At 37.1% G+C, this 22,544-nt stretch overlaps 3 protein-coding genes and 1 long non-coding RNA gene across 6 annotated transcripts; 2 read left to right on the forward strand and 2 right to left on the reverse strand.

The window, feature by feature from the left end:
- Positions 1-443: 443 nt before the first annotated feature.
- Positions 444-6,411, reverse strand: sac3d1 (SAC3 domain containing 1). Its single transcript, XM_016233129.1, has 4 exons — positions 6,318-6,411; positions 4,937-5,309; positions 4,582-4,858; positions 444-1,159 (listed from the first exon to the last, which is right to left on the reverse strand). Exons 1-4 carry the CDS (start codon positions 6,326-6,328, stop codon positions 696-698), a joined length of 1,125 nt encoding a protein of 374 aa, XP_016088615.1. The 5' UTR covers positions 6,329-6,411; the 3' UTR covers positions 444-695.
- Positions 6,412-7,653: 1,242 nt separating this feature from the next.
- LOC107551516 (uncharacterized) lies at positions 7,654-8,970 on the forward strand. Its single transcript, XR_001604775.1, has 3 exons — positions 7,654-7,848; positions 8,234-8,480; positions 8,860-8,970. It is a non-coding gene; the product is annotated as an uncharacterized lncRNA (long non-coding RNA).
- A 1,382-nt stretch (positions 8,971-10,352) lies between these two features.
- haus8 (HAUS augmin like complex subunit 8) lies at positions 10,353-14,171 on the reverse strand. 3 transcript variants are annotated; one of them, XM_016233144.1, is made up of 11 exons: positions 14,010-14,171; positions 13,416-13,477; positions 13,276-13,334; positions 13,021-13,153; positions 12,754-12,861; positions 12,607-12,670; positions 12,306-12,333; positions 11,158-11,316; positions 10,935-11,076; positions 10,634-10,775; positions 10,353-10,527 (listed from the first exon to the last, which is right to left on the reverse strand). In XM_016233144.1, exons 1-11 carry the CDS (start codon positions 14,069-14,071, stop codon positions 10,401-10,403), a joined length of 1,086 nt encoding a protein of 361 aa, XP_016088630.1. In that variant the 5' UTR covers positions 14,072-14,171; the 3' UTR covers positions 10,353-10,400. The 3 variants fall into 3 exon arrangements, with proteins under 3 accessions (XP_016088630.1, XP_016088629.1, XP_016088631.1); XM_016233143.1 differs by having other exon boundaries at positions 14,007-14,171; XM_016233145.1 differs by lacking the exon at positions 12,607-12,670 and having other exon boundaries at positions 12,306-12,397; positions 14,007-14,170.
- Positions 14,172-15,112: 941 nt separating this feature from the next.
- Positions 15,113-21,095, forward strand: snx21 (sorting nexin family member 21). The gene is made up of 4 exons (XM_016233142.1): positions 15,113-15,241; positions 16,036-16,321; positions 17,747-17,904; positions 20,049-21,095. The coding sequence occupies exons 2-4, from the start codon at positions 16,054-16,056 to the stop codon at positions 20,811-20,813; spliced, it is 1,191 nt and encodes a 396-aa protein (XP_016088628.1). The 5' UTR covers positions 15,113-15,241; positions 16,036-16,053; the 3' UTR covers positions 20,814-21,095.
- The last annotated feature ends 1,449 nt before the right edge of the window (positions 21,096-22,544 follow it).

The following is a 22,544-nucleotide window of genomic DNA, read 5'->3' on the forward strand; positions in this document are numbered from 1 at the left end:
GGAAGGCCAAACAAAGCAGTTTTACTTTCACAACGAAACAAAGCGTCACACACGGTGGCCTATAGTGAGCAGAAGCCGGGGGATAAAGTGAGGAACGGCCAGAGGGCTAGAGTGAGCAGAGGCGGCGGATTCGACGAAGGAGCGTCCGGAGGGCTTGCAGCAACCACATGTGATGACCCCGGGCTGGACTCCGCTTCGTCCACGGTGAAAGCTGATCCGGCGATCAACAGCGCAAAGTTGATGTATTTCCTCAGCGACCAGCACGGAACAGCTCCAGGCATGACGAAGCGATATCGTCCTCTTTTGGAAGACCAAACAAAGTAGTTTCGCTTTCACAACGAATCGCACAGTGCCTTCATGACATGGCAGCGGCAACAATATTACAGCGAGAATAAAAGTTACGCCTTCTTTCTTTGCGTGAACATTTGGGTGGCGTTATGCAAATCTTCCCACATAGTGATGTAGATATGTGGGGGCGTGTTAGAACGAGTGTAACTCGGGCAACCGAAAAACCCTGAGTTTGCCAAGTTTATGCAAAAAAATGAAAGCTTTATTGAAAATTCACAGGTTTTTGGACTAATTCAGAAGTGGGAAATTGTTCTGAAATATTTACTATTAAAAAAAAATACAAACATGGCATGACCCAAAAAATAAAAGGTAGAGAAACAAACAGTATAAACGAACAACAGTGTGTTTCAGACACAGCCATGAATCACGCTGCCAGCAGAACAGTTCCACAGCTCGTCATCCAGCGGCTCATGCATACGTCTGCACTGCAGATCTCCAGATGGAGCGTCAATGAAGGAGCTCTTAGAGAAGTTCACCCACTCTTCAGTGACGTTTACGCCACACACCTGGCACAGCTGCGCAGCCAGTGCGTCTTTCAGAAAGAGGAGGCGTGCCAGTCTCTGGAGCGGGTAGCGGCAATTGCGGCTGCTGTGTCCGTGGCTGTAGAGCAGGAGCAGGTCTGTCCTGCAGGGCAGCAGGTGTCGGTGGACAGCACAGACCTGGATGAAGTCCAGTCTCTGGGCTAGACGGAGCAGCCGAACTGGGTTGCGCTCCATATGTGCTCTGCTCACGGCCAGAGCCAGTTGAACCGCCGGAGAGCTGCGTATCCTCTCAGGCAGCTCCAGAACATGTGTAATGGCTTGAGATGAACCTGAAAACAAGAAAAAATATGTTTTTTTCAATATGTACACTTAAAGGGTTAGTTCACCCAAAAATGAAAATTCTGTCGTTAGTTACTCACCCTCATGTCATTCCAAACCTGTAAGACCTTCGTTCATCTTCGGAACACAAATTAAAATATTTTTTGATGAAGTCCGAGAGCTTTCTGACCCTCCCATATACAGCAAGGATCCTAACACGCTTAAGGCTCAGAAACATAGTAAGGAGATCATTAAAATAATCCATGTGACATCAGGGGTTCAACCTTAATTTTACGAAGCTACGAAAATACTTTTTGTGCACAAAGAAAACAAAAATAACAACTTTATTCAACAATTCGTCTCCTCCGCGTCACCCTATAGCACCATTTTGGAGAGTATCACATACGTAAACAACGTATGCAACGTATGTACGCGGATACATTGTTTACATTCAGATCAAAGCGTAAACAACGTAAAAAGTGTATCCGCGTACGGTGCTGCTGACACAGAACAGCATATGTTCTTTACGTATGTGATGCTCTCCAAAATGGTGCTAGGGTGACGTGGAGGAGACAGACAAATTACAGTTGAACCCCTGATGTCTCATTAATTATTTTAATGATGTCCTTGCTACATTTCTGAGCCTTGATCGTGTTAGGATCCTTGTGGTCTATGGAGGGTCAGAAAGCTCTCGGACTTCATCAAAAATATCTTAATTTGTGTTCCAAAGATGAACGAAGGTTTTACAGGTTTGGAACGACATGAGGGTGAGTAATTAATTACATAATTTTCATTTTTGGGTGAACTATCCCTTTAAGTGTGACAAAGTAAGATGTGCAAACAGTGGAATATGTGTGGAAGCATTAATGTAAATGTGAAAAAACATACAAAATACACAGTGTTATTTTAGTGTTATTTATTAAAGCAATAAGCCCAGTGAAGCCGGGGGTTTACAGTGAATTTACAACAGATAAGGGGTGTTCTTACGACAAGGAGCAGAGTGTCTAAAACCCCTTAGCTGTTCTAAATTCAATGTAAACTATGGCTTCGCTGGGTTTTATTGCTTTTATAAAAAGGTTAGCATGTGCTTAACCCACCCATGAAGAAACAATTCACAACAAAATCCGACAAAAATCTTGAATAATTTACAATGGCTCAACCAATCATAATCAAGCACTGGAACTTGACTAGAATGTTTTATAAATACTACTATAGTTTTTATTAATATTTAGCTGTTATTTTCATATTTCATTTTAATTTTAGTTTAAGTTTTTGCTTTTGTACTTTTCATTAGTTTTTAATTTACTTGCCAACATTTCTAAGTTTTGTTTTAAACTTTTTCATCTAATATTTATTTCAATTAACAAATAGTTTTTGTTTTAGTTTTAATTATAAAAACACACCAAATCCATTCCAAACTATACATTTGCTACACACTATTATTTATTATTGAGGAAAAAGGTGAAATATTCAGGATATTTGAATGTAGTGAACCCATTTTCAACATTTTCCACAGTACCTGTAATAGTATTACCAGCATATGCAGGCAAATATTACTTTTTATCAAAGTACTATTAGTTGAGCCACTGGCACAGCTGACCAATTTGAGGGAAATGCTTCCTCTAATAATTTGCTTATTTTATATTATTAATTATTTTATTTATTAGCAATTCACCAGACCTGTACACATTTGGTTGGACATAAAATTAATATTACCAGTTATGCAGACAATTTACTTTGACTTGCAAAAAGAAAAAAACTTTTAGCATAAAATTCTAATAATTTCATGTACATCTTTTTACATTTCCTAGATTAAAGGGGCAACACGGCTTACCTGACAAAATCTGCTAAGAGTTAAATAAATGCAAGAAAATCATGTAAAAATGTATAATATTTTATTGGAAAATTAAACATTTTATCAAACTTAACTGCCTTAATCAGTGAAAAAGCTGAGAAGATATGGATCAAACTACTACTAAGCGAAGAACAAATTTATTCTCATATGCGTTATGTATTAGGTATGTTACGGTCTCTGACAGACAGCATGTTGAAGCCGTCCAGAGCGCCATTTTCTCCTTTTTCTCGGAAAGTGATGATATAGCCAAAACATGCGATAGTGTGGGTTTTATCAGGAAATGTGTGTACACTCTCTGGACCTCTGTAGGTTTCTTGTAAATACTACCAGGTAATCTTTATCGTGCATATTCTCTTGACAGACAAAATGTTTAATTCAGCTGTCACAAATTCAAAACTTCTTTTTAAAAAAAATGTACGTTTGTTTAACAGGAAAGGAGTGGTTTTGATGCACAAAGTTGTTTTTATTGTCTCATAAAAAATATTTTATTTGAACCCATGAAAATCCTGTTGTAAATAATAGTAAATAAAGTCACTTTTTAAAGGGGTCATCGGATGCCCATTTTCCACAAGTTGATATGATTCTTTAGGGTCTTAATGAAAAGTCTATAACATACTTTGGTTAAAATGTATCAATGGTAGTGTAAAAAACACCCTTTTTACCCTGTCAAAATCGGCTCTGTTTTCAGCTTTCAGCATGCTGTTTTAGACCATGTTGCTTTAAATGCTAATGAGCTCTGCTGACCCCGCCCCTCACTTCCGTGGGGTGACGAGCAGACTGTAAACTTCAGCCGCCAAACTTGCTAACTAGCACATATTAGGAAAGGCGATTTGCAAAGATACATAAAAAACCCTTATACTCACTTCTTCTGTAGATGAAGCTGGATCGCGAATGATTCACACAAACATAAATGCATTTAGGCAGATCGGGGATCAGCGCATTCCCTTCAAAAACGAAAGTAACGTTAATCCTCTGCATCTTCAGCGGCTCAGATGTCGGGAGTAAATGACGACTGCTATGGTCATTATTACATTCAACAACAAAACGCCTCAATTACTTAATCGGAGACGTTCTTGTCTTCCCCTGCACCGGAGTCAACACAATGGTGGACAGCTCACAGCTCACTCAGGGCGGGTCTAAGGTAAGACGGCCTTGTCAATCAACTATCGTGGGAGCGACCTGTGCAGAACTACATCATTCTGATGTGAATCTCAGAACAGCCCGATTTGAGAAAGGGGATTTTAAAAAACCACTGGGTGGATTTTTATCATTATAGGGTGAATGTGTACACACACTTCCAACACACATTTATGTCCAAACAACACGTAAAGTGAATTTTGCATTCGATGACCCCTTTAAAACTGTCATTCCATTATTTCTCCTTAGCAGATTTTAATTCATACAAGATTTTAGTCATACAGTAAAAACCTATTTATAGAAAAATCATTAAAAATGAAACAAAAAGTCTGAGATAAATCAAGAACAAAACCATGGTAAAAACCGTAAAGGATCACTACAGTGAATCAATACACTGACATTAAGCAGCACTGAGAGATCTAGCAGCTTCGACTCACTCACCCAAGTTATAGAGAAGACTCAATGCCTGAAACTCCTCTTGATGCTGGTGCTTCCCATCTCTGTAGCTCTCCAGCAACCAGCTCAAGCATTCCTGCAGGTGAGTGTCATTGATGCGCGGGTCAAAATACTGAAGTTGCTGCCCGCAGAGTCTGTAGGAGGCGTAGAGAAGGAAACGCACACTTTTCTCCAGCACGGCCACACAGTCCGACCCCGACACACGCTGGATAATCATGTCCTGCCGAACACTACGCACACGGTCAAACACAAAACTATACACCTGTGGGTCATAAACAACACAAGCTTGAAATGGCCATCATATTACAGATAAAGGAATGACAAGATGCCATTTCCGTACCTCCGTCCACGGCTGAGAAGTAGAAGAAGCTGCAATCTCATCGACTAGGTGACACACAGTCTTTAAAAGCACAGATGGAGGTCGAAGGTCGCTGGCTCTCGTGGAGTCTTTCCCCGCTGCAGGTCTCGAATACTCTTTGACGGCGCGTGAGACATCAGCACGTGGCAAACGATCCCGCTCTGTGTCGGCCACCATCTCAAACCTGTGCAGTCGATTCTGTGCTTCCCGCTGGCGTAATTCATAAGCAGGACACATATTCATACAGGTGCCATGAGGCACTGAGTCCTCAGCTTTCTGCTCCACCACCTGTTCCCTGTTCGCTCGACCTTGCTCCTTATGCCGGTGTCCTCGGCCCCTCCTAGACTGATGCAACCTGAACATCAAACAAGACAGAAAACATACAAATGCATTTATAATGTATGACAAACTGACAGCAGCTGCTAATGATTGCTGCAGGTGATTCAGAATGACCTGACACTCAATAATTATTAGACCATATTGCTGAATAGACATATAGAATAGAAAATGATTCTATTTATTAAAATAGAAAACTTTGATATATGTGACCCTGGACCACAAAACCAGTCATAAGTAGCACGAGTATATTTGTAGCCAACAATATATTGTATGGGTCAAAATTATCAAATTTTCTTTTATGCTAAAAATCATTAGCATATTAAGTAAAGATCATGTTCCATGAAGATATTTTGTAAACTTCCTACCATAAATATATCAAAACTTTAATTTTGATTAGTAATATGCATTGCTCAGGACTTCATTTGGACAACTTTAAAGGCGATTTTCTCAATGTTTAGATGTTTTTGCTCCCTCAGATTCCAGACTTAACAATAGTTGTATCTCAGTCAAATATTGTCCTATCCCAACAAACCACACATCAATGGAAAGCTTATTTATTCAGCTTACTTATTTATTCTTTCAGACAAAGAAACAAAGGGTCAAAATTGACCCTTACAATTGTTTTTTTGGTCCAGGGTCACATATATATTAGCCTAGTTTCCAGTATTGCAGTTCTAAGGTCCGGAAGATGCTCACTGCTACCTTTTTGAATATTTTTTTTCTCTTTATTGACATAATTATATCTCGTTTATGACTGAAAACGGATTCTTTCTAAACTACACGTTATGCAATTATAACAATCTGACATGTGCACGCTGTAACCTGCCAGTTGTATGTTCTGCTTTATACTGTCTGTAATGACATTAGCTCTGTCACAACGAACGGAGACTCTTTCTGTCTCTGCGGATACTCTTTGTCTCAAACAGTTAACAGGTAAGCTTTCTGACTGGTGTTTGAATATAATGTGTTCACGGCATATCATCATGCGTTAATCAAAATAAAAACGAGGTTTAGGGAGACTCACCCGACGCTCATGGCTGTTTCGTTCCTCGGTCGGGTCGAGCTCGAGCGCAGCTCTTCAGACGACACTTGCAGTAAAGACAGCTCCGATTGGTCGCCGGGTTTCACGAGCTGCAAGAGAGGGGCGTGACTTGAACAAGGAGGCGTGACTTGAAGTTGTCCAAAACACACAGAACCACGCGAGATGTCACAACGAGACAATAGTATATCTCAAACGAGATGTTGTCGGGCTGCGTTCGAAACCGCATACTTTCTAAGTTATAAGCACTTAACTGTGATTGTAGCATAGCCAATACATTTTGGGTTGATTTAAGTTCTTATATTTTTTAACTCCGCTAATGTGATCCAGTTTTATCCTTAAAGCATTTTTTTTTTAAATGTATTACGAAAACCCAAAATCGTTATCTCTTGAATATCTTAATTATTTTGTGCAAAATGTTTTATACACACGCAAAAGTGGCTTAAATCTCCTTTGATTTATTCTTTTTCTTGTTGAATTTAACTCGTTTCATCCCTCAGGCCTCTAAAAAAGCATCATGATGAATTATTCAGAGATATTTAACCTTGTCACTGTGCTTTTTTCCTGTGTATATTATCTCATACTATGATGAACACGTTCATTTTTTTAAACTGTTTTATCAGAAGAGCTTTATTAGCAAGTATGTTTACACACAAGGAATTTGACTTGACGACAGGAGCTTCCAGTGCAGAAGAAAGCACATAGTGCAGACATACATGACTTGACGACAGGAGCTTCCAGTGCAGAAGAAAGCACATAGTGCAGACATACATGGGAATAACACAGTAGGGATGCAATATAACACTAATATAATAGAACCATGGTCTCGTTTATTTCCCGGAGGGAGTGATATTAGTGTTATATTACATCCCTACTGTGTTATTCCTATGTATGTCTGCACTATGTTTGTACTTTCTTCTGCACTGGAAGCTCCTGTCGTCACGTCAAATTCTTTGTGTGTGTAAACATACTTGGTAATAAAGCTCTTCTGATTCTGATTCTGATCCCTCAGGCTTCTAAAAATATACATCACGATGAATTATTCAGAGATATTTAACCTTGTCACTGTGCTTTTTTTCTGTGTATGTTATCTTATACTATGATGAACACATGCATTTTTGTTTTATCAGAATCAGAATAGCTTAAATTCCTTGTGTGTGTAAACATACTTGGTATTAGACTTGACAGGAGCTTCCAGTGCAGAAGAAAGTACATAGTGCAGACATACATAGGAATAACACAGCAGGGATGTATTATAACACTAATATAATATATGCCATTATGATTGTTCATTGTTAGATACAACCATCTTTCCCTGATCTTTTATGTAATTATAAGTTCGGCAATAATAATAATAAAAAAGAGGGACAGGTGCACTAACACCTCATGGCATCACTAACTCAACAATCTAGTATGGTTTTCCTCAGCGTTTGCAGTATCTGCACAAAAGATATGTCGGGCAGCTGCTCGAAGATCTCGCCTTTGGAGAAGACTGTCGATTTTATACTTTAAAAATGTAAGTATTACTACTTAAACGTTAAGATTACCCCAGAATGAATTGCATCGTTTGCCCACCCCAACACTTACATGCAATAATAATGATAAATGCTAACCAATAATTACTTCTTTTTTTTACTTAAAATGAAAAAATATATACTTTTTTGTCGTGACATAGCTATACATAAATATACACTAGTTGAACAAATGCAGTCGATGTGAATACATCCATTTTCAGTCAAGCAATTAATACATTAATTAATAAAATATTTACTGACAACAATAAACATGAATAAATGAGTAAAGGAATGAATAAAAGTAAGCATCACAATAAATACATATACAACAGCAGATGAAACAAAGCCTCATTCAAACGTATTGTTCTAACAATCATGTATTTACAGATGGTGAACCCCACATCCTACTGCCATCTCAACACAGCGGAGACAGTTCTGCTGCTGCGCTGTGCTTCACAATCTCGCTCTTCTCAGTGGAGACATCGTTGAGCAAGAGGATGAGGAAGACCATGATGACGGCTCTCTGAACCACACAAGCTAGAAGCAAGAGCAGGGGAACACATGCGGGACAATCTGGCTGCCACTGTGTCTGCTCCAAACATCTGTGTGCTGCTCTCCATGAGCACGACTATCTGTTAAACATTTAAACGGAGTTACACATTTTACAGTTCATGTTGTCAGCTTTCCATTTCTTACCAAATTTCATGTTTACAATTACATGCATTTTTTATGTTGTAGCTTTATTACTTTTGTAGTGGGCTAAACCACTGAAGTGGTGAGCAGAAGGTTGCTGGTGCAAAACCACCAGTATGTCCTTGAGCAATCAATGTCATTCCAGGGGATTGTAGGTCCCTGTAATAAGAGTGCTGTAAATCACTTTGGATAAAAGCTTCATGACATTTTTTGATGATGCTTTTGAAGCTTCTGAAAGTCAGCCTTCATTGTATGAACAGAAACCAGCAGAAGAAACTTGAACAAACTCACATCCTCAGTGTCTTTTGGTGTTTCTCTAGATGCTCCAGCTGGCTCTGGGGTCCCTGAGGATGAAGAGACCACAGCAACATCTGGCACAGATGAGACAGTAAGAGGTGGAGTGATGGAGCGTCTCATCCATGACACTGGACCATTTCCAGGATTCTGCTGTGAACTCCTCCATCCTCACTGCTCACACATATAGCATTCCTTCATCAGTCACTCTGCACTGGATAAACACACGCGTGTCTCATCTGTCCCTGAAGCATCCAGACAAGAGTCAGTCACCTCTGTGATTTATCTGCTCAATGCTGCATTTACATGTTGAAGTAGTTGCTGATGTAACTAGCTTTTTATTCAACACAAATGTTCCTTAAATGATCAATATTACAAATGGACAAATAAAATAGATAACTTATGTTAAGATAAGATTTGTTTGTTTACATGACTTACATTCATCTAGAGCAGTGTTGACAACAGTGAATTCTACATAACAGCACACATACATCACTCAGATGCCTGTTTCAAGTCTATTAGATGTGCTCATCTGCAATACTAATCAAAGATTTTCCTGTCAGATGTTAAATAGACATTTAGTAATTGTCTTTTAAGATGTATATATGGTTCATGTAAATCCACTTTTGAGACGTATGTGTACTTAATGGAGCTCCCCTGTTAGTTGTGCATTATAAAAACGTGTTTTTACAGCAAAATCACAAATATGCTATATTATGTAGGTCACAGACAGGGTTTAGATTAAGCCGGGATTAGGCCATAGTTCAATTCGGATATTTAAGTAGCTTTTATAAACGTGACTTGGATAAAAACACTACTGATGTACATCTTGAGACAAAAAAATATATTTTAAGGTCAGTCAGTTCAAGTTGCTTTCAGTTAGAACAGCCCAGACATGCATTTTATTAAGTCTTGACCAGCCTTGTCTGTGAAACCGGGGGATAGCGTCTTTACACCTTTTGCTTATATATTGCTTACTTTACACCTTAGTTTTAATAGATTATTAACTCCATAATCAATACCACTGTATGAAAATAACTTACACACTTCAATTTGAACTAAAAAAGTTCTCGATTCCTAAAATGTGTGTTTGCATTATTGTACTGTTTTCTTGAAATAGATGTTATGTTCAGTTTTCAGGAAAAGTGGATTGCGTATAGGAGCATGAAAACCAACAGCCGTAATTTACTTCCTAATTCCCTTCACAAGTCCGTTCCGTTAGCAGTAATTAAATGTTAGGTGTAAAGGACTTTAAAGTTATTAATAAAATAGAAGTATGGTATCACATATTTCTCTATCTACATACACGGATACATACTTGTTTGGGTTGTTGATCTCAATTTAAAAACAAAGAAATTGACCAAAACCAGCCAACTAAACGGTGTTCTCTTGTTATAACACACACGAATCAATACGGTTGTTGTTTTATTAAATACACTCCACCACCAGTCTGACTGAACACATGACAAACTCTTTTAATCATTCTGCAGCAATGTATGAAATAAATACCAACAATTCATTGATTATTAGCATGCTTTATTTAATTGTGAACAGATGTGATAATGTGTCATATGGAGGGACAGAAGAGTGTCTGGGCTGTGCTCGGTCCGATCTCTTCTTCCTCCAATGACTGCTTGATTAAAACGGTCTCTCGGCTTACAAGCGAGGACACCTCCAGAAGATCGGAAAAAGTCCTAAAGTGAAAATAAATCCAAACCAAGACAGAATAAGATCAAGTTTAAATAAAGAAAGGCACGGAGAAAAATATATATTCTTATATGGAGACTGAAGCACTCCTACCTTGTCACCTGCTGGCTGATTTCATTAGCTGTATCTTCCATCTCTCTAAGACACTGTTTTGAAGCCTCACAATCAGTGGGAATGTCCTTTGTATAATGTTGCAAGACACGCTCACTCCGATTCAGAGATTCAACAGCTTTATCTGTGCAAGAGAAATATTATTCAATAAACTGGGTTGGAATCACTATAAAATAAAAAAATCAATTGAATTGACAAAACATTTTCAGACAAAGTACATTAAATTCTAAAATGGTATCGACTACAACACAGTTTTTTTTCCTCCAGGTTAAGCAAATCTCACCTAAAAACTGGTCTGCGTCCTCTCCGATGTGCACGTTCTTCACAGGAAGCTTGTGTCTCGTGGCATCAATGGCAGTGGCAAATGACTTGTACTCCTCTGCAAATGTGTTTGCTGCAGCAGCAACAGGACCTAGAGCCTCGATCTGCATAAAAGAAGAGGGACTCAAATGTGAGATGTGTCATCGTGGAGATTTAAGCAACAGTGTTAAATGTGTGAAGATGACCTGTAAGTCCAGCAAACTGTTGAGCTGTTTCTGCTTTTCCAGCAGCAGATACTGTCGTTTCTTCTGATTAACCTGAGCGGATAACTGCTGCTCTTTCTCCATCACTGCCAGAATATTCCTCTCAGCCTCCTCTCGAAATTTTCGGGTATTATGCTCAATCTAGACAGAGAAACATAAAAACCTTACCAAACGAGGGCTTTAAATACACATTTCAAACACAAAATATAACATTAAGACAAAAAAAGCCATACAACTGAAATAGATAGATACACATGTAATATATTTATCCATAAAAATATTTTGGATTAACGTTCATAATTTGCATATGGCACATGAATTAGTAGCCATTTCTTTTTGTTTGGTGTTGCTAGCTCAGCTTGTTTCAATACAGGGGAAATATGGAAAGTATTTTTCCACTTGAATTTTAGTTCTTGTGTATATAAAAAAAATAATTACTAAAACAATACATCTATATAGCTTTTATTAATTTTATTTCGGTTATTTTAGTACATCAATTTAAACATTTAAAATGAGAAATGTTGCCTTGGCAACTAGCTGAAATATAGCTGAAATTTTATTCAAGTTAAAGTTTATTTTATTTCAGGTAATGAAAAGGTTTTCTTTTTATGGTTTTAATTTTAGTTTCAATTTTATTTTTTGTTAACTATAATAACCCTGGATGTAAAATCACTGATTCTGCTGGATTTTTGTAAAAAAAAAATTAAAAAAATAAAAAGAAAAGTATAAATATCAGACAAAAAGTAGGACACAACTGGGAATCCTTATATTGTACTATATCTAATTGTAGTTAAAAAGACAAATTTAAATAGTTTTCCTTAATATTTTATAATATATAAATTGAATTAGTAATAAAAAAATATATAGTAATTTAATTTATAACCTGAACACTTCACCTTAATTTTTACAAAATATAATTGATCTAAATCAAGTATTGAGGTCTGAGGTAGGTGTCTTCAGGAGCAGTGAAATAAAAATAAATAACAAATATACAATTTTATATTTATGTGAGGCACATTCTAGTGACCATCTTTCATTACATTTAAAGACTAAATGTTGCTATTTTAAAAACATATCATAGGTACATTTGTGAGGCACTTTCAGTAAAATAGATGAACTTAACCTCAGACCTTAGCAGTGAGGAAGGCCAAAATAAATGTCTCCATCGCTATGTCCCTTTCCTCATGATCAGGGTCCACCGTGTTTGGCTGCGCAACTTTATCTGGAAAATATAATCAGCATATTAAGCAAACAGGTCTGGTGAAAAAAATAATAAAAATCATATAACTCTACACTTTACCACACCGTTAATGACAGAGACATCAAAATCTGGACGAATGCAGTGACCATCCAAAACAGTCGACTGCAAGACATTTCCTCCCACATTTGAGGATTCCAGAATGCTGGCGACCACTGTGGGATAATATAAATGTCTCCATCGCTATGTCCCTTTCCTCATGATCAGGGTCCACCGTGTTCGGCTGCGCAACTTTATCTGGAAAATATAATCAGCATATTAAGCAAACAGGTCTGGTGAAAAAAAAAAAATAAATCATATAACTCTAGACTTTACCACACCGTTAATGACAGAGACATCAAAATCTGGACGAATGCAGTGACCATCCAAAACAGTCGACTGCAAGACATTTCCTCCCACATTTGAGGATTCCAGAATGCTGGCGACCACTGTGGGATAACATTACATGCTCAATATCACATTCAGCAATGATCCTGTAAGGAACTTTAACTTATCTAATAAAACAAAGCTTACTCGACAACCTAGATCCAACAAATGCTAAAGTGAATATTTAATTTGACACATCTACAGTCCAGCCAAACACTCACCGGCAGAGTCATTGTGTGCCAGACAGCTCATTGTACGTCTCGACGGTACGCCTTCCCTCGGCTTTCGTGGGTTGCTTACTCTGGGAGAGGACGGTCTGGGTGGCATCAGCACTGATTGCTGCTGTACACTGCCCTACAGAACACACCAGCCCTCATATTAATATAAAATGACAGAGAAATTAGACCCAGCAGCACAGATGTTGAAGGATAACATTACTATGAGACATAACATACAGTTTCTTTGCTGTCTGTTACCTTTGAAGGAGCCTTTGTTTCAGTTTGCATGTATCTAGCCTTCACAATCGTGCCCGACGCTAAAAATCAATAAGATCAGATGAACTTGTCAGGATAACATCAATGAGTTATGACACTGAATGAATGGTGGGTGCGCTTACCTTTGGTTTTCCTCCTTGCACCACTGTTATTTCCACTGCTGGCTTCATTTTCAGCTGATAAACTAACAAAAGAGAGGCTGTCTGAATATCTGCATACACATGAAACTGATTCAGAGTAAAGTCATACAGAAAAGGATGAGTTAAATGACAACCAGATGCTGCTTTGTGATGTCTAAATGAGAAACTCATCGAGTTTAATTTGGACTTTGATACAGATAGTTCATGATTTCTTGTTGTTATTAGACCTAATAATTATTTGGCAGCAATAGTGTCATCTTACCACGCCATTTTCTAAATAAATGACTTTCATTTTATTCGTGTTTGATTTTCAAATCAAGTCAGGTTGGTTTATTCACTGCCATTTTCGAACTATGTCGCCTGGATCACGGTGAGAAAATACTTTAACACATGTAAACAAACACATTTTACAAGACCAACATTAGCACTCGTATTTTCACAATCAGGTAATACATAACAACTCATAGAAACCCGAGCCAGGTTGATGTTTACATTATTCAAGCAACAAGTTGACATTATATGATGAACTTAATAAAAAGAACTGAAGACTTGACCTTAACTATGAAATCTTACTTTTTTGAGTCACTTGAAGCTGCTTTCTCTACTTTCCGTATATTTGACTGCTTTTTGGATGCCATTATGTTACACAAACCAAAACCAACGAGAGGACTGTTCTTGTGGTGTTTTTGTCAAAGCGCGTTTTATTGATTTTCTTCCTCTGTGGTTCTTCTTCTTCTTGTTAGTTTTATGGCGGATTGCAACCATGACTTATCAGGTGCATACCGCCACCTACTGTATCGGAGTATGCAGCATGGATTATATCTCACTGAATGCACTTTACATTATAAAAAATATATATATATACATATTTTTTTTTATAAATAAATATTATAGCACTACTATCTAAATCCTATAATATACCCCTGTATCCTTCAGATATTCCACAACATCTTTAACCCCTTCTCCTGTTGTTCCCAAAACACCCTCAAGGTTCCATTTCCTTCCTGTCTGACTTATCTTTTGGTTTAATCTAATCCTCTCTTCCCTACACTTCCTACAGTGTAACAATATATGTTCTGCATTTTCTGTGATTTCACATTCCATACATTCATCTGATTTACTTTTACCTAACGAAAACAATGTTTTATTTCTTCCTCTGTGTTTGAAGCGCTAACACGAGTTGCCTTCAGCGCCACCTGTCAGACTGGAGTGCAATCGAACGAAATAAAGTAACCCAACCTGCGAATAATTGCACAATTTTCCTGAAAATTGCAAAACGTTTTTTTTTTTTTTTTTTTAATTGTAATGAATTACTTATTGTGAGACTAACTGACTTGCTGTGTTAAAGATATAATAAAAAGCCGTATTTTTTAACGTAATAAAGTTGTAGCTTTAATACATAAATAGAAACATATTCATATGCTCTTAGGAAAATGTTACTTGTCACATGTATGACAGATACATTATACACTTTTTACTGAAACAATTTCGTTTAAAACGAGTTACATGTCACGATAAACGAAATAATCCAGAGTTTAAAGTTAAAAGCACAAACAAAAAATGCACAGAATTATACATAAATATATAATGAAGTGTATTTTAAGAATGTATTTCAAAAGTTTTCTCCTGTTTTAGCTGCCGGTTCTCCTGTTTTAGCGAGTGTCCGCCCACTTCTAACTAACTTAATGTTCAGTGAATAACTCCCACATCCATCTTAACAGCGCTCCGTCTCTTTAGTTGCTCATGAAAATGATTTAAGCAGCAGCATGAGGAGCTGATCGTATGTAGTTTAGAGGTCTGTGACTCGGGTAAGTGCAGATATCCTTGTGTTTGTTCATCCCTTTGGAGTGAAAATGTTAGGATTAGCCATAGTTAGCAAGAAAAGTTAGGTGAGGTAAGCTCAAACCCTGCGTCTGACAACTTTTTAGTGCTGCTATTTGACGGATTTAAGAGGTGAATTTATTTAATTATCGTCAAATTTCATATAATTTGCGAAAGCCCTGCTGATTCAGCGCAATGTTGTTGTTATTATTAGCACGTAGCAACAAGCTAGGAGTGGTTCAGAGACGCTCCCACTTTCCTGGATGTTTTCAAACGTTTCTCCGTGTGCAAATAATGAATGCTGATTAATATAGTTCGGTTATGGCAATTATTGCGAGGACTTCAAATATGAATCTGAAATGTGCTGTATATTCAGTGTTTATGCAACTTTCCGGACCACGAGAAGAAACTTCTGTAACGATAAATACTTGTTATGGCATCTGCTTCTACTCAGATTTCTTGCATGGAAATTACAGCAATCCAGTGCTGTTGTGAGGATCCTTTCACCAAACCCTTCAATAAATAATACATATTTATGTGACAGATCAGTGTCGCTGCTCTCTCGTTTCACAGCTCAATGAAAGTCCATGGGAGGTTTGGAGTTTCAGTGTTTCCATTACTGGCTCAGTCTGTAGGCTTGTTTGACACTTTTGCTAATCAGTAGTTTTACAGGATTTGAAAGGATCTGCCGTAAGTAATGTCATGATCTGAACTCCTATTGTTGTATTCAGGAATGCTTCTCAAGGTGGTGTTGGGATCGTGTGTCTGTTGTGCTCTTCAGGGTTGGAGAAAAGCTGGGATGGCCTCTAAACTATTCGACAGACTTCGGCGTACACTGTTCAAAGAAGGGGAGCTTCCTTCGGAGACGGACTGTCACGGAGCAGAGGACTTTCCAGAGAGTTCTGAGCTTGAGGACGACACGGACTGCGTGTCGGCAAGACTCGGAGGAACCCTGTGCTTTGAGGGTGAAGGGGTCCTGGACTCTGAGGATGCAGGAGACGCGTCGGGGCCAGACAGCGACTCTGACTTCTTTGGAGAGTCTGTAGATAATGCATGTAGCAGCACAGGTAGTCATCAATAACACGGGTTTTACAGTCATTTACTCACTCTTGTGTTGTTCCAAAACTTACAGTATTGTTCAAAAGTTTGGGGTTAGTCATTTATGCTGTCCAAGACTACATTTATTTGTGTAAGGCTTTTTTATGACTAAATTTGGTAATGGGAGAGTAAAATTATTTTTTAAACGTACACCGTTCAAACTAGGCTGCTTATGTTGAAGTGTTTGGGATGTGGCTTTTAATGATGAGACCTTTTTTGTAATCAGGCTCTCAGAAAGTATATAACAATTTGGATATAGATTTATCGGCCAACATATCGGTTATCGGCTTTCAAAAATAAAGAATAATCGGTTATCGGTATCGGCCAAAATTTTCATATCGGTGCATCCCTAATATATACATTTGTTTGATTATGTCTTTAATTGATTTTTCCGTTCGTTTCTGACATTAACTGAAAGTCACCACTGATAAGCTACCACTAAATATTGTAGAAACTAAATTTGCTGTAAAGTCGCTTTGTATCGTGAAAAGCGCTGTACAAATAAACTTGAATTGAATCTATTTGTTTAAAATAGAGAAAGAACATTAAAATTGTGAAATATTATTACAATTTAAAATAACTTTAAAAATATATATTTTAATATGTAATTTATTCCTGTGATGCAAAGCTGAATTTCCAGCATCATTACTTCAGTCTTCAGTGACGCATGATATTTCAGAAATCATTCTGATATGCTGCTTTGATGCTCAATATGAATATCATAAATATTTAAATGTCATTCTGCTTAATATTTTATAAATGATATACATTTTTTTCAGGATTCTTTGATAAATAGAAAGTATCTGTCACTTTTGATCAGTTTAATGCTTCCGTGCTGAATAAAACTCTTGATTTTTATTTAATCTTACTGACCCCAAACTTTTAGTTTTACAGTAGTGTGTGCTATTATTATTGTTCGGAGTTGTCAAAAAAAACAACATAAAATTAGTCCATTTGACTTATACGGCTTATAGTTAATGTTCTGAACTCATATATGATGAGGAATAGGCTAGATTCATCATTCAAATTTGGGTCAGGCTTCACTGAAAATCATCTCAGCACTTGCAGTTCTTGAATCACATTCTCCATTCTGTGTATTCAAACTGACGTGTCACCAAACATTCATCATTGGTGTCAATGATGTAAAATCTGTCAGCTGTGTTCATTATGAACTGCCATTGTATGGAAAATAGCTTGTATGGGGAAAAAACCTTCTTTTAAAAACAGCATATGTTTTATAACGAGCTCTTCCTTTAAGCTTGAACACATTTGATATGGTTCTTGTGTATTTACAATAATCTATTTGTAGGCAGATTTCACTTCTTCTTTTTTAGTTCACTTTTAGTTCACTGTGATGCTTCACAGTTGCAGTTAATCTTGTCTTTGGTTTATAGACACCAGCCCAATTGGTCCTTCCCCAAAAACCTCGAACATGATCACCAGACAACTACAAGAAAACTGGCGGAGCTCAAAAACTCGTTGCATTCCTGAAAAACTTATTTTTGAGGTGACTGACGCCAGTGTTGTGCATGAGACAAATTCCAAGTATGTGGTAAGTACACTAACACCAGCTGTGAACCATTTTTCAGTCTGTCACCAAAACTGTTTTTATACCAACATTAATCACCAAGCATTTTAAATTTGGGAAAAAGACAAATTAAGACTGTTCACACCAAAGAAAAGGAAAAGACTTGTAAAAATGTAGTTTAAAACACATGCAAGTTCTTAGAAATGTACAGAAATGTACTCTTTGTATAAATATTGGTTTCATATGGATTTGAAAAACTTTTTTATATAAATTTAATAACTCTAAAATGTCTCCATAAAAGCCATTGGTCACACAACATAGCTTCAATTTGGTGGGCAAATGTTTTGTTAAAATATTTTTTTATAGAAATAATAATAATAATAAAAAAGTGTTAAGATTTTATTTTTAAAAATCTCAATCTTTTTCTTAATTATGATATCAGGACTGTTGTATCACCCTGACAGTTTGGGTTTCATGCCCCAAAAAAGATCAAAATTAATTTTAATTAAGAAATTAAAAATGTGCTCATCACAAAAAAAGTTAATTCAGGCTATTGGGTTCTTGAACTAAGTTCTTTATGTATTTTGTAGTGCTTTCAATCGATAAAAGAAATTATTTGCACGTTTTTCTGTAATTAATCGCGATTAATCGCATATTACTTTTCATAAATTTATATTGTCATAATGCTAATCAAAGGATGACAGGGGAAAAAAATGGATGCTGCATTAATTGTGTTAAAAAATGTAACTTGTTAAACTGAACATTTTCATTTTTGGACAAAAAAAAAAAATGTAAGCATGACGTCATTGACCCATTTATCAGTTGCAGGCCGTGTTGTCCAGTAACGCATTACTGTAATTTGATTACTTTTTTAGTAATTTAACAAGTAAGTTACAACAAGCCGAGGTCTCTATATGTTACTGCTGCGTTACATTGCTGACAGAATGCAGTGTTTTATAATCTAGAGATTGTAAAAAGGGTGTAGCACATGCACTGTCGAGTCAAGTGCCATCAATTAATAGGCCTACTCAATACTAATTAAATAAACTCAGCAAAAACAAAGTTATGACTGCATATTTGCTGTACACTTCAATATAACTCTGCGCTTGACTAGTCGCGCTTGTCTGCTGTTTAGTTTATGGAGTTTATGTAACCCATCACATTGGAACTGTGTGAACTATAGGGGTAACTACTCGCCTTTTTATTCTAAAGGCTTATTACCTTCCTTTTTGGAACACACACACAAAATATCCAGAGAATGGCGACTTTCACTTTTTTTTAAGAAGATGCAAATCTGTCGTAAAATAATCCTATTAATCTCGTGGCGTATATTCCAAGTGTTTTGTGGGGTTTGATGAGAATCAACCCGAAATGGCAAGTTACATTTATGAAAATCTTGCGTTACAGTCCTGTGTGCGAGTGCGCATGCAGCACACGGCCGGCACAAGCGCATATCCTTTTGAAGTCTCAATTATAATCAATTAAAAAAATTTTTAAAAAAAAGACTACATTATAAAACTCAAGAGTATGTATTTTATCTCTGTTGTTCTCCGATTGTAAGATAGTTAGAATGACACAGTTCTTGAGCGTTACAATAGGCCTGTTATAGAAGTCAATACATTATTCTTTCCTTTTTGTATTAGTGTTTAAAATATTTTATTTAAAAGTAATTAATTACACAAACAAACTTACTGGGCGACCAGGATAGGCTATGACAGCCGTCATATCATACACGCCTAGCTGATGCAAATCATAGAATTTATCATAGAATTCCCCGGAGCGTATTGTATCGAGCTATTCATTTGTCTGGTTATTTGATGAGAAAAACATGAAATGTAGTTGCAATAAACGCATCAAGAATCCACGTGTAGAAATCGAATATTCAAGCTGTTTGTTCATTTTTCTACCCCTGAACGAAAAATGAAAAAATTGAGCTGAATTCTTGTTTTTTGTTTCTTGAAAAAAAAAACGAAAAAGGAGCTGTTTTCTCATCTTTCAATATTAAAACAAAAAAACGAGTGAATGCTCAATTCCCGATTTTGGTTTTCTAGTTTCAAAAGGAAAATCCGTTGGCCACCAAGTACACGGACCCTTGCCCAACACTGGTTGCAGGTTTTGTTTTTCTGATTTCACATGAAATCAAATACACTTGTGGTCTTTCTCATCAGCTCTACACGATTCACGTCATCCATTCTGGGACGTTTGACAAGACTCCCGCGGTCATCACGCGGCGCTACACTGACTTCGAGCGTCTACACAGCCGCTTGCGCCGCCGTCACGGAGACGAGATGGATGGCGTGTTCTTCCCTCGCAAGAAGCTGCGCAAGAACTTCGCCGCCGAGACCATTGCCAAGCGCAGCCGGGCATTCGAGCAGTACCTGACCCACCTTCACTCCCTTCCTGAACTACGGAGCACACCTACATTTCTTGAGTTCTTCTACCTGGGTGATCTGCGTGCGGGCCAGATGCTGATGCGAGTGGGCCGGTACCAAGATGCCCTGGGCTCTCTTCTCAATGCTCTGCGACTCCAGGAGAAGTTAGGATGCCATCAGCTCCTGCAGCTCAACCAGCTCCAGAGGGTTCATTGGTTCTTCACGCTCTCCGCCTTGGTCACCTGCTTTCAAGAACTAGAACAGCTCAGTGAGGCTCAGGAACACTGCGACCGAGCCCTGCAGGACCTAGCGCCTTCCCAGGAGGCTTTGCAGCAGCACCAGTTGCACCCTCTGCTCATCCCGCTCCTCCAATCCAACGTCAGGCTGTCCTGGAAGGTCTCGAAGGACAAGCGGCGCTGGGAAACTCTTCTGCAGGAGATCCAGGAGCAGGGGGTTGATATCGGGAATCAGCCCAACCTAAAGGAGTGTCTAATTAAAGAGAGCATTGAGGACAGTGAGGGGATGGTCAGGGCTAGGAGCAAAAGTGAAGATGTCCCGTAAGCATTCAGGATTTTTTTTTTTTTTATATTAGTATTAGAAGTTATGAGGGATGATTCTGATAGCAATATGTATGATAGTTTACTAAGGAAACCTGTGGAATTAATGCTAACTTGTACAATGCACAACATGCTTATCACTTTACACGTACATTTCATGGGCACATTTCAATAGCATTATTATAGATGTATTCTTTATTTGGCAACTCTTTACTATATGATTAAATTTGTTAACATTACTTAAAGGAATAGTTGACCAAAAATTTAAATGTGCTTAAAATGTACTCACCCTCAGGCCATCCAAGATGTAGATGAGTTTTTCTTCATTAGAACAGATTTGGAGAAATGTAGCATTATATCACTTGCTCACCATTGGATCCTCTGCAGTGAATGGGTGCCGTCAGAATGAGAGTCCAAACAACTGATAAAAACATTACAATAATCCACAAGTAAACCACATGGCTCAAATCCGTTGCTCAAAAAGCTGAATGTTTGTAAGAAACAAAACCATCAAGACATTTTTAACTTTAAACTCGATTCTGGTCAAAATATTCTATAATAATTAGTGCTGTCAAACGATTAATCGCATCCTAAATAAAAGTTTTTGTTTACATAATATATGTGTGTGTGTTGTGTTTATTTATTATGTATATATAAATACACACACACACAGCATATATTTTGAAAATATTTACATGTATATATTTATATTCATATAATTCATTTCATATATATATAAATTTGTTTAATATATAAACGTTACATATTTTTTCTAAAATATATACATGCACGCGTGTGTATTTATATATACACAGTAAATATACACAATACACACACGTATATTATGTAAACAAAAACTTTTATTTTGGATGTGATTAATCGTTTGACAGCACTAATAATAATGCTTCCTCTAGTGAAAAAGTCCATCACCTGTTGTCCTCTCACATCAAAATCCACCAACATATTTTGAACTGTTTTTACTTATAAACGGTGCTTGATCTCTGCATACTTCTCTCCTGATTCAGCTGAGATGAGACGTCTTTTTCACTGGAGAAAGTAATATTATGAAACTCGTATTTTAGCTGGTTTGACATTAAAAACAAGTGTCTGGTTTAATATAAACATGACACTTTTCTCTTTGCAAGAAGTTAATTGATGGACTGGAGTCGTGTGGATTACTTATGAATTATTGAGATGTTTTTATCAGCCGTTTGGACTCTCATTCTGACGGCACCCATTCACTGCTAAATAATATTTAATTTCTCCAAATCTGTTCTGATGAACAAACAAACTCATCTAAATCTCAGATGGCCTAATGGTGAATAAATGTTCAGCAAATTTTCCTTTTTGGGTGAACTATTCCTTTAATGCATTCGGCATTATAAACTAATAATACTTTTGCAGAATTCAATAATTTAGGTGGAGTTTAATTTCTACACTAAATATGCTAAAAAAAGGTTTATACAGTAGTTAAGTTAAATTAACATTAGTTAATAAAGTAATCTATAAATTAATATTCACCTACATTAATAAATGCTGAATGAGATATATATATATATATATTATTAGTTTATTATAGCTTTAATGCTTTAACTGGTGGTAACAAATGAAACTTGTAAATTGTTACCCTTTATTTTTGTATCCTATAAAATCCTCACCTGGGAACCGTGTTTTGGTTGTGACACACAGAACTTTTGAACCACTTAATTCCTCATTTTCAGCTGTCACGAGTTGC

This window comes from Sinocyclocheilus grahami, unplaced genomic scaffold (genome assembly GCF_001515645.1).
Source record: "Sinocyclocheilus grahami isolate Dianchi unplaced genomic scaffold, SAMN03320097.WGS_v1.1 scaffold426.1, whole genome shotgun sequence".
NCBI lineage: Eukaryota > Metazoa > Chordata > Actinopteri > Cypriniformes > Cyprinidae > Sinocyclocheilus > Sinocyclocheilus grahami.

Bases quoted from the DNA above. Each gene is read 5' to 3' on its own strand.
- sac3d1 (XM_016233129.1), bottom strand. The intron at 4,859-4,936 runs GTACGGAAATGG...TATGACCCACAG, and splicing joins CTTCTCAGCCGTGGACGGAG to GTGTATAGTTTTGTGTTTGA. The intron at 1,160-4,581 runs GTGAGTGAGTCG...TCTTGTTTTCAG, and splicing joins GAGTCTTCTCTATAACTTGG to GTTCATCTCAAGCCATTACA.
- haus8 (XM_016233143.1), bottom strand. From the start codon at position 14,071: ATGGCATCCAAAAAGCAGTCAAATATACGGAAAGTAGAGAAAGCAGCT. The intron at 13,154-13,275 runs GTAACAGACAGC...TGTGTTCTGTAG, and splicing joins AAACAAAGGCTCCTTCAAAG to GGCAGTGTACAGCAGCAATC. The intron at 10,528-10,633 runs GTAGGAGTGCTT...TTTTCACTTTAG, and splicing joins ATCAGCCAGCAGGTGACAAG to GACTTTTTCCGATCTTCTGG.
- snx21 (XM_016233142.1), top strand. From the start codon at position 16,054: ATGGCCTCTAAACTATTCGACAGACTTCGGCGTACACTGTTCAAAGAA. The intron at 16,322-17,746 runs GTAGTCATCAAT...TTTGGTTTATAG, and splicing joins TAATGCATGTAGCAGCACAG to ACACCAGCCCAATTGGTCCT. The intron at 17,905-20,048 runs GTAAGTACACTA...CTTTCTCATCAG, and splicing joins AGACAAATTCCAAGTATGTG to CTCTACACGATTCACGTCAT.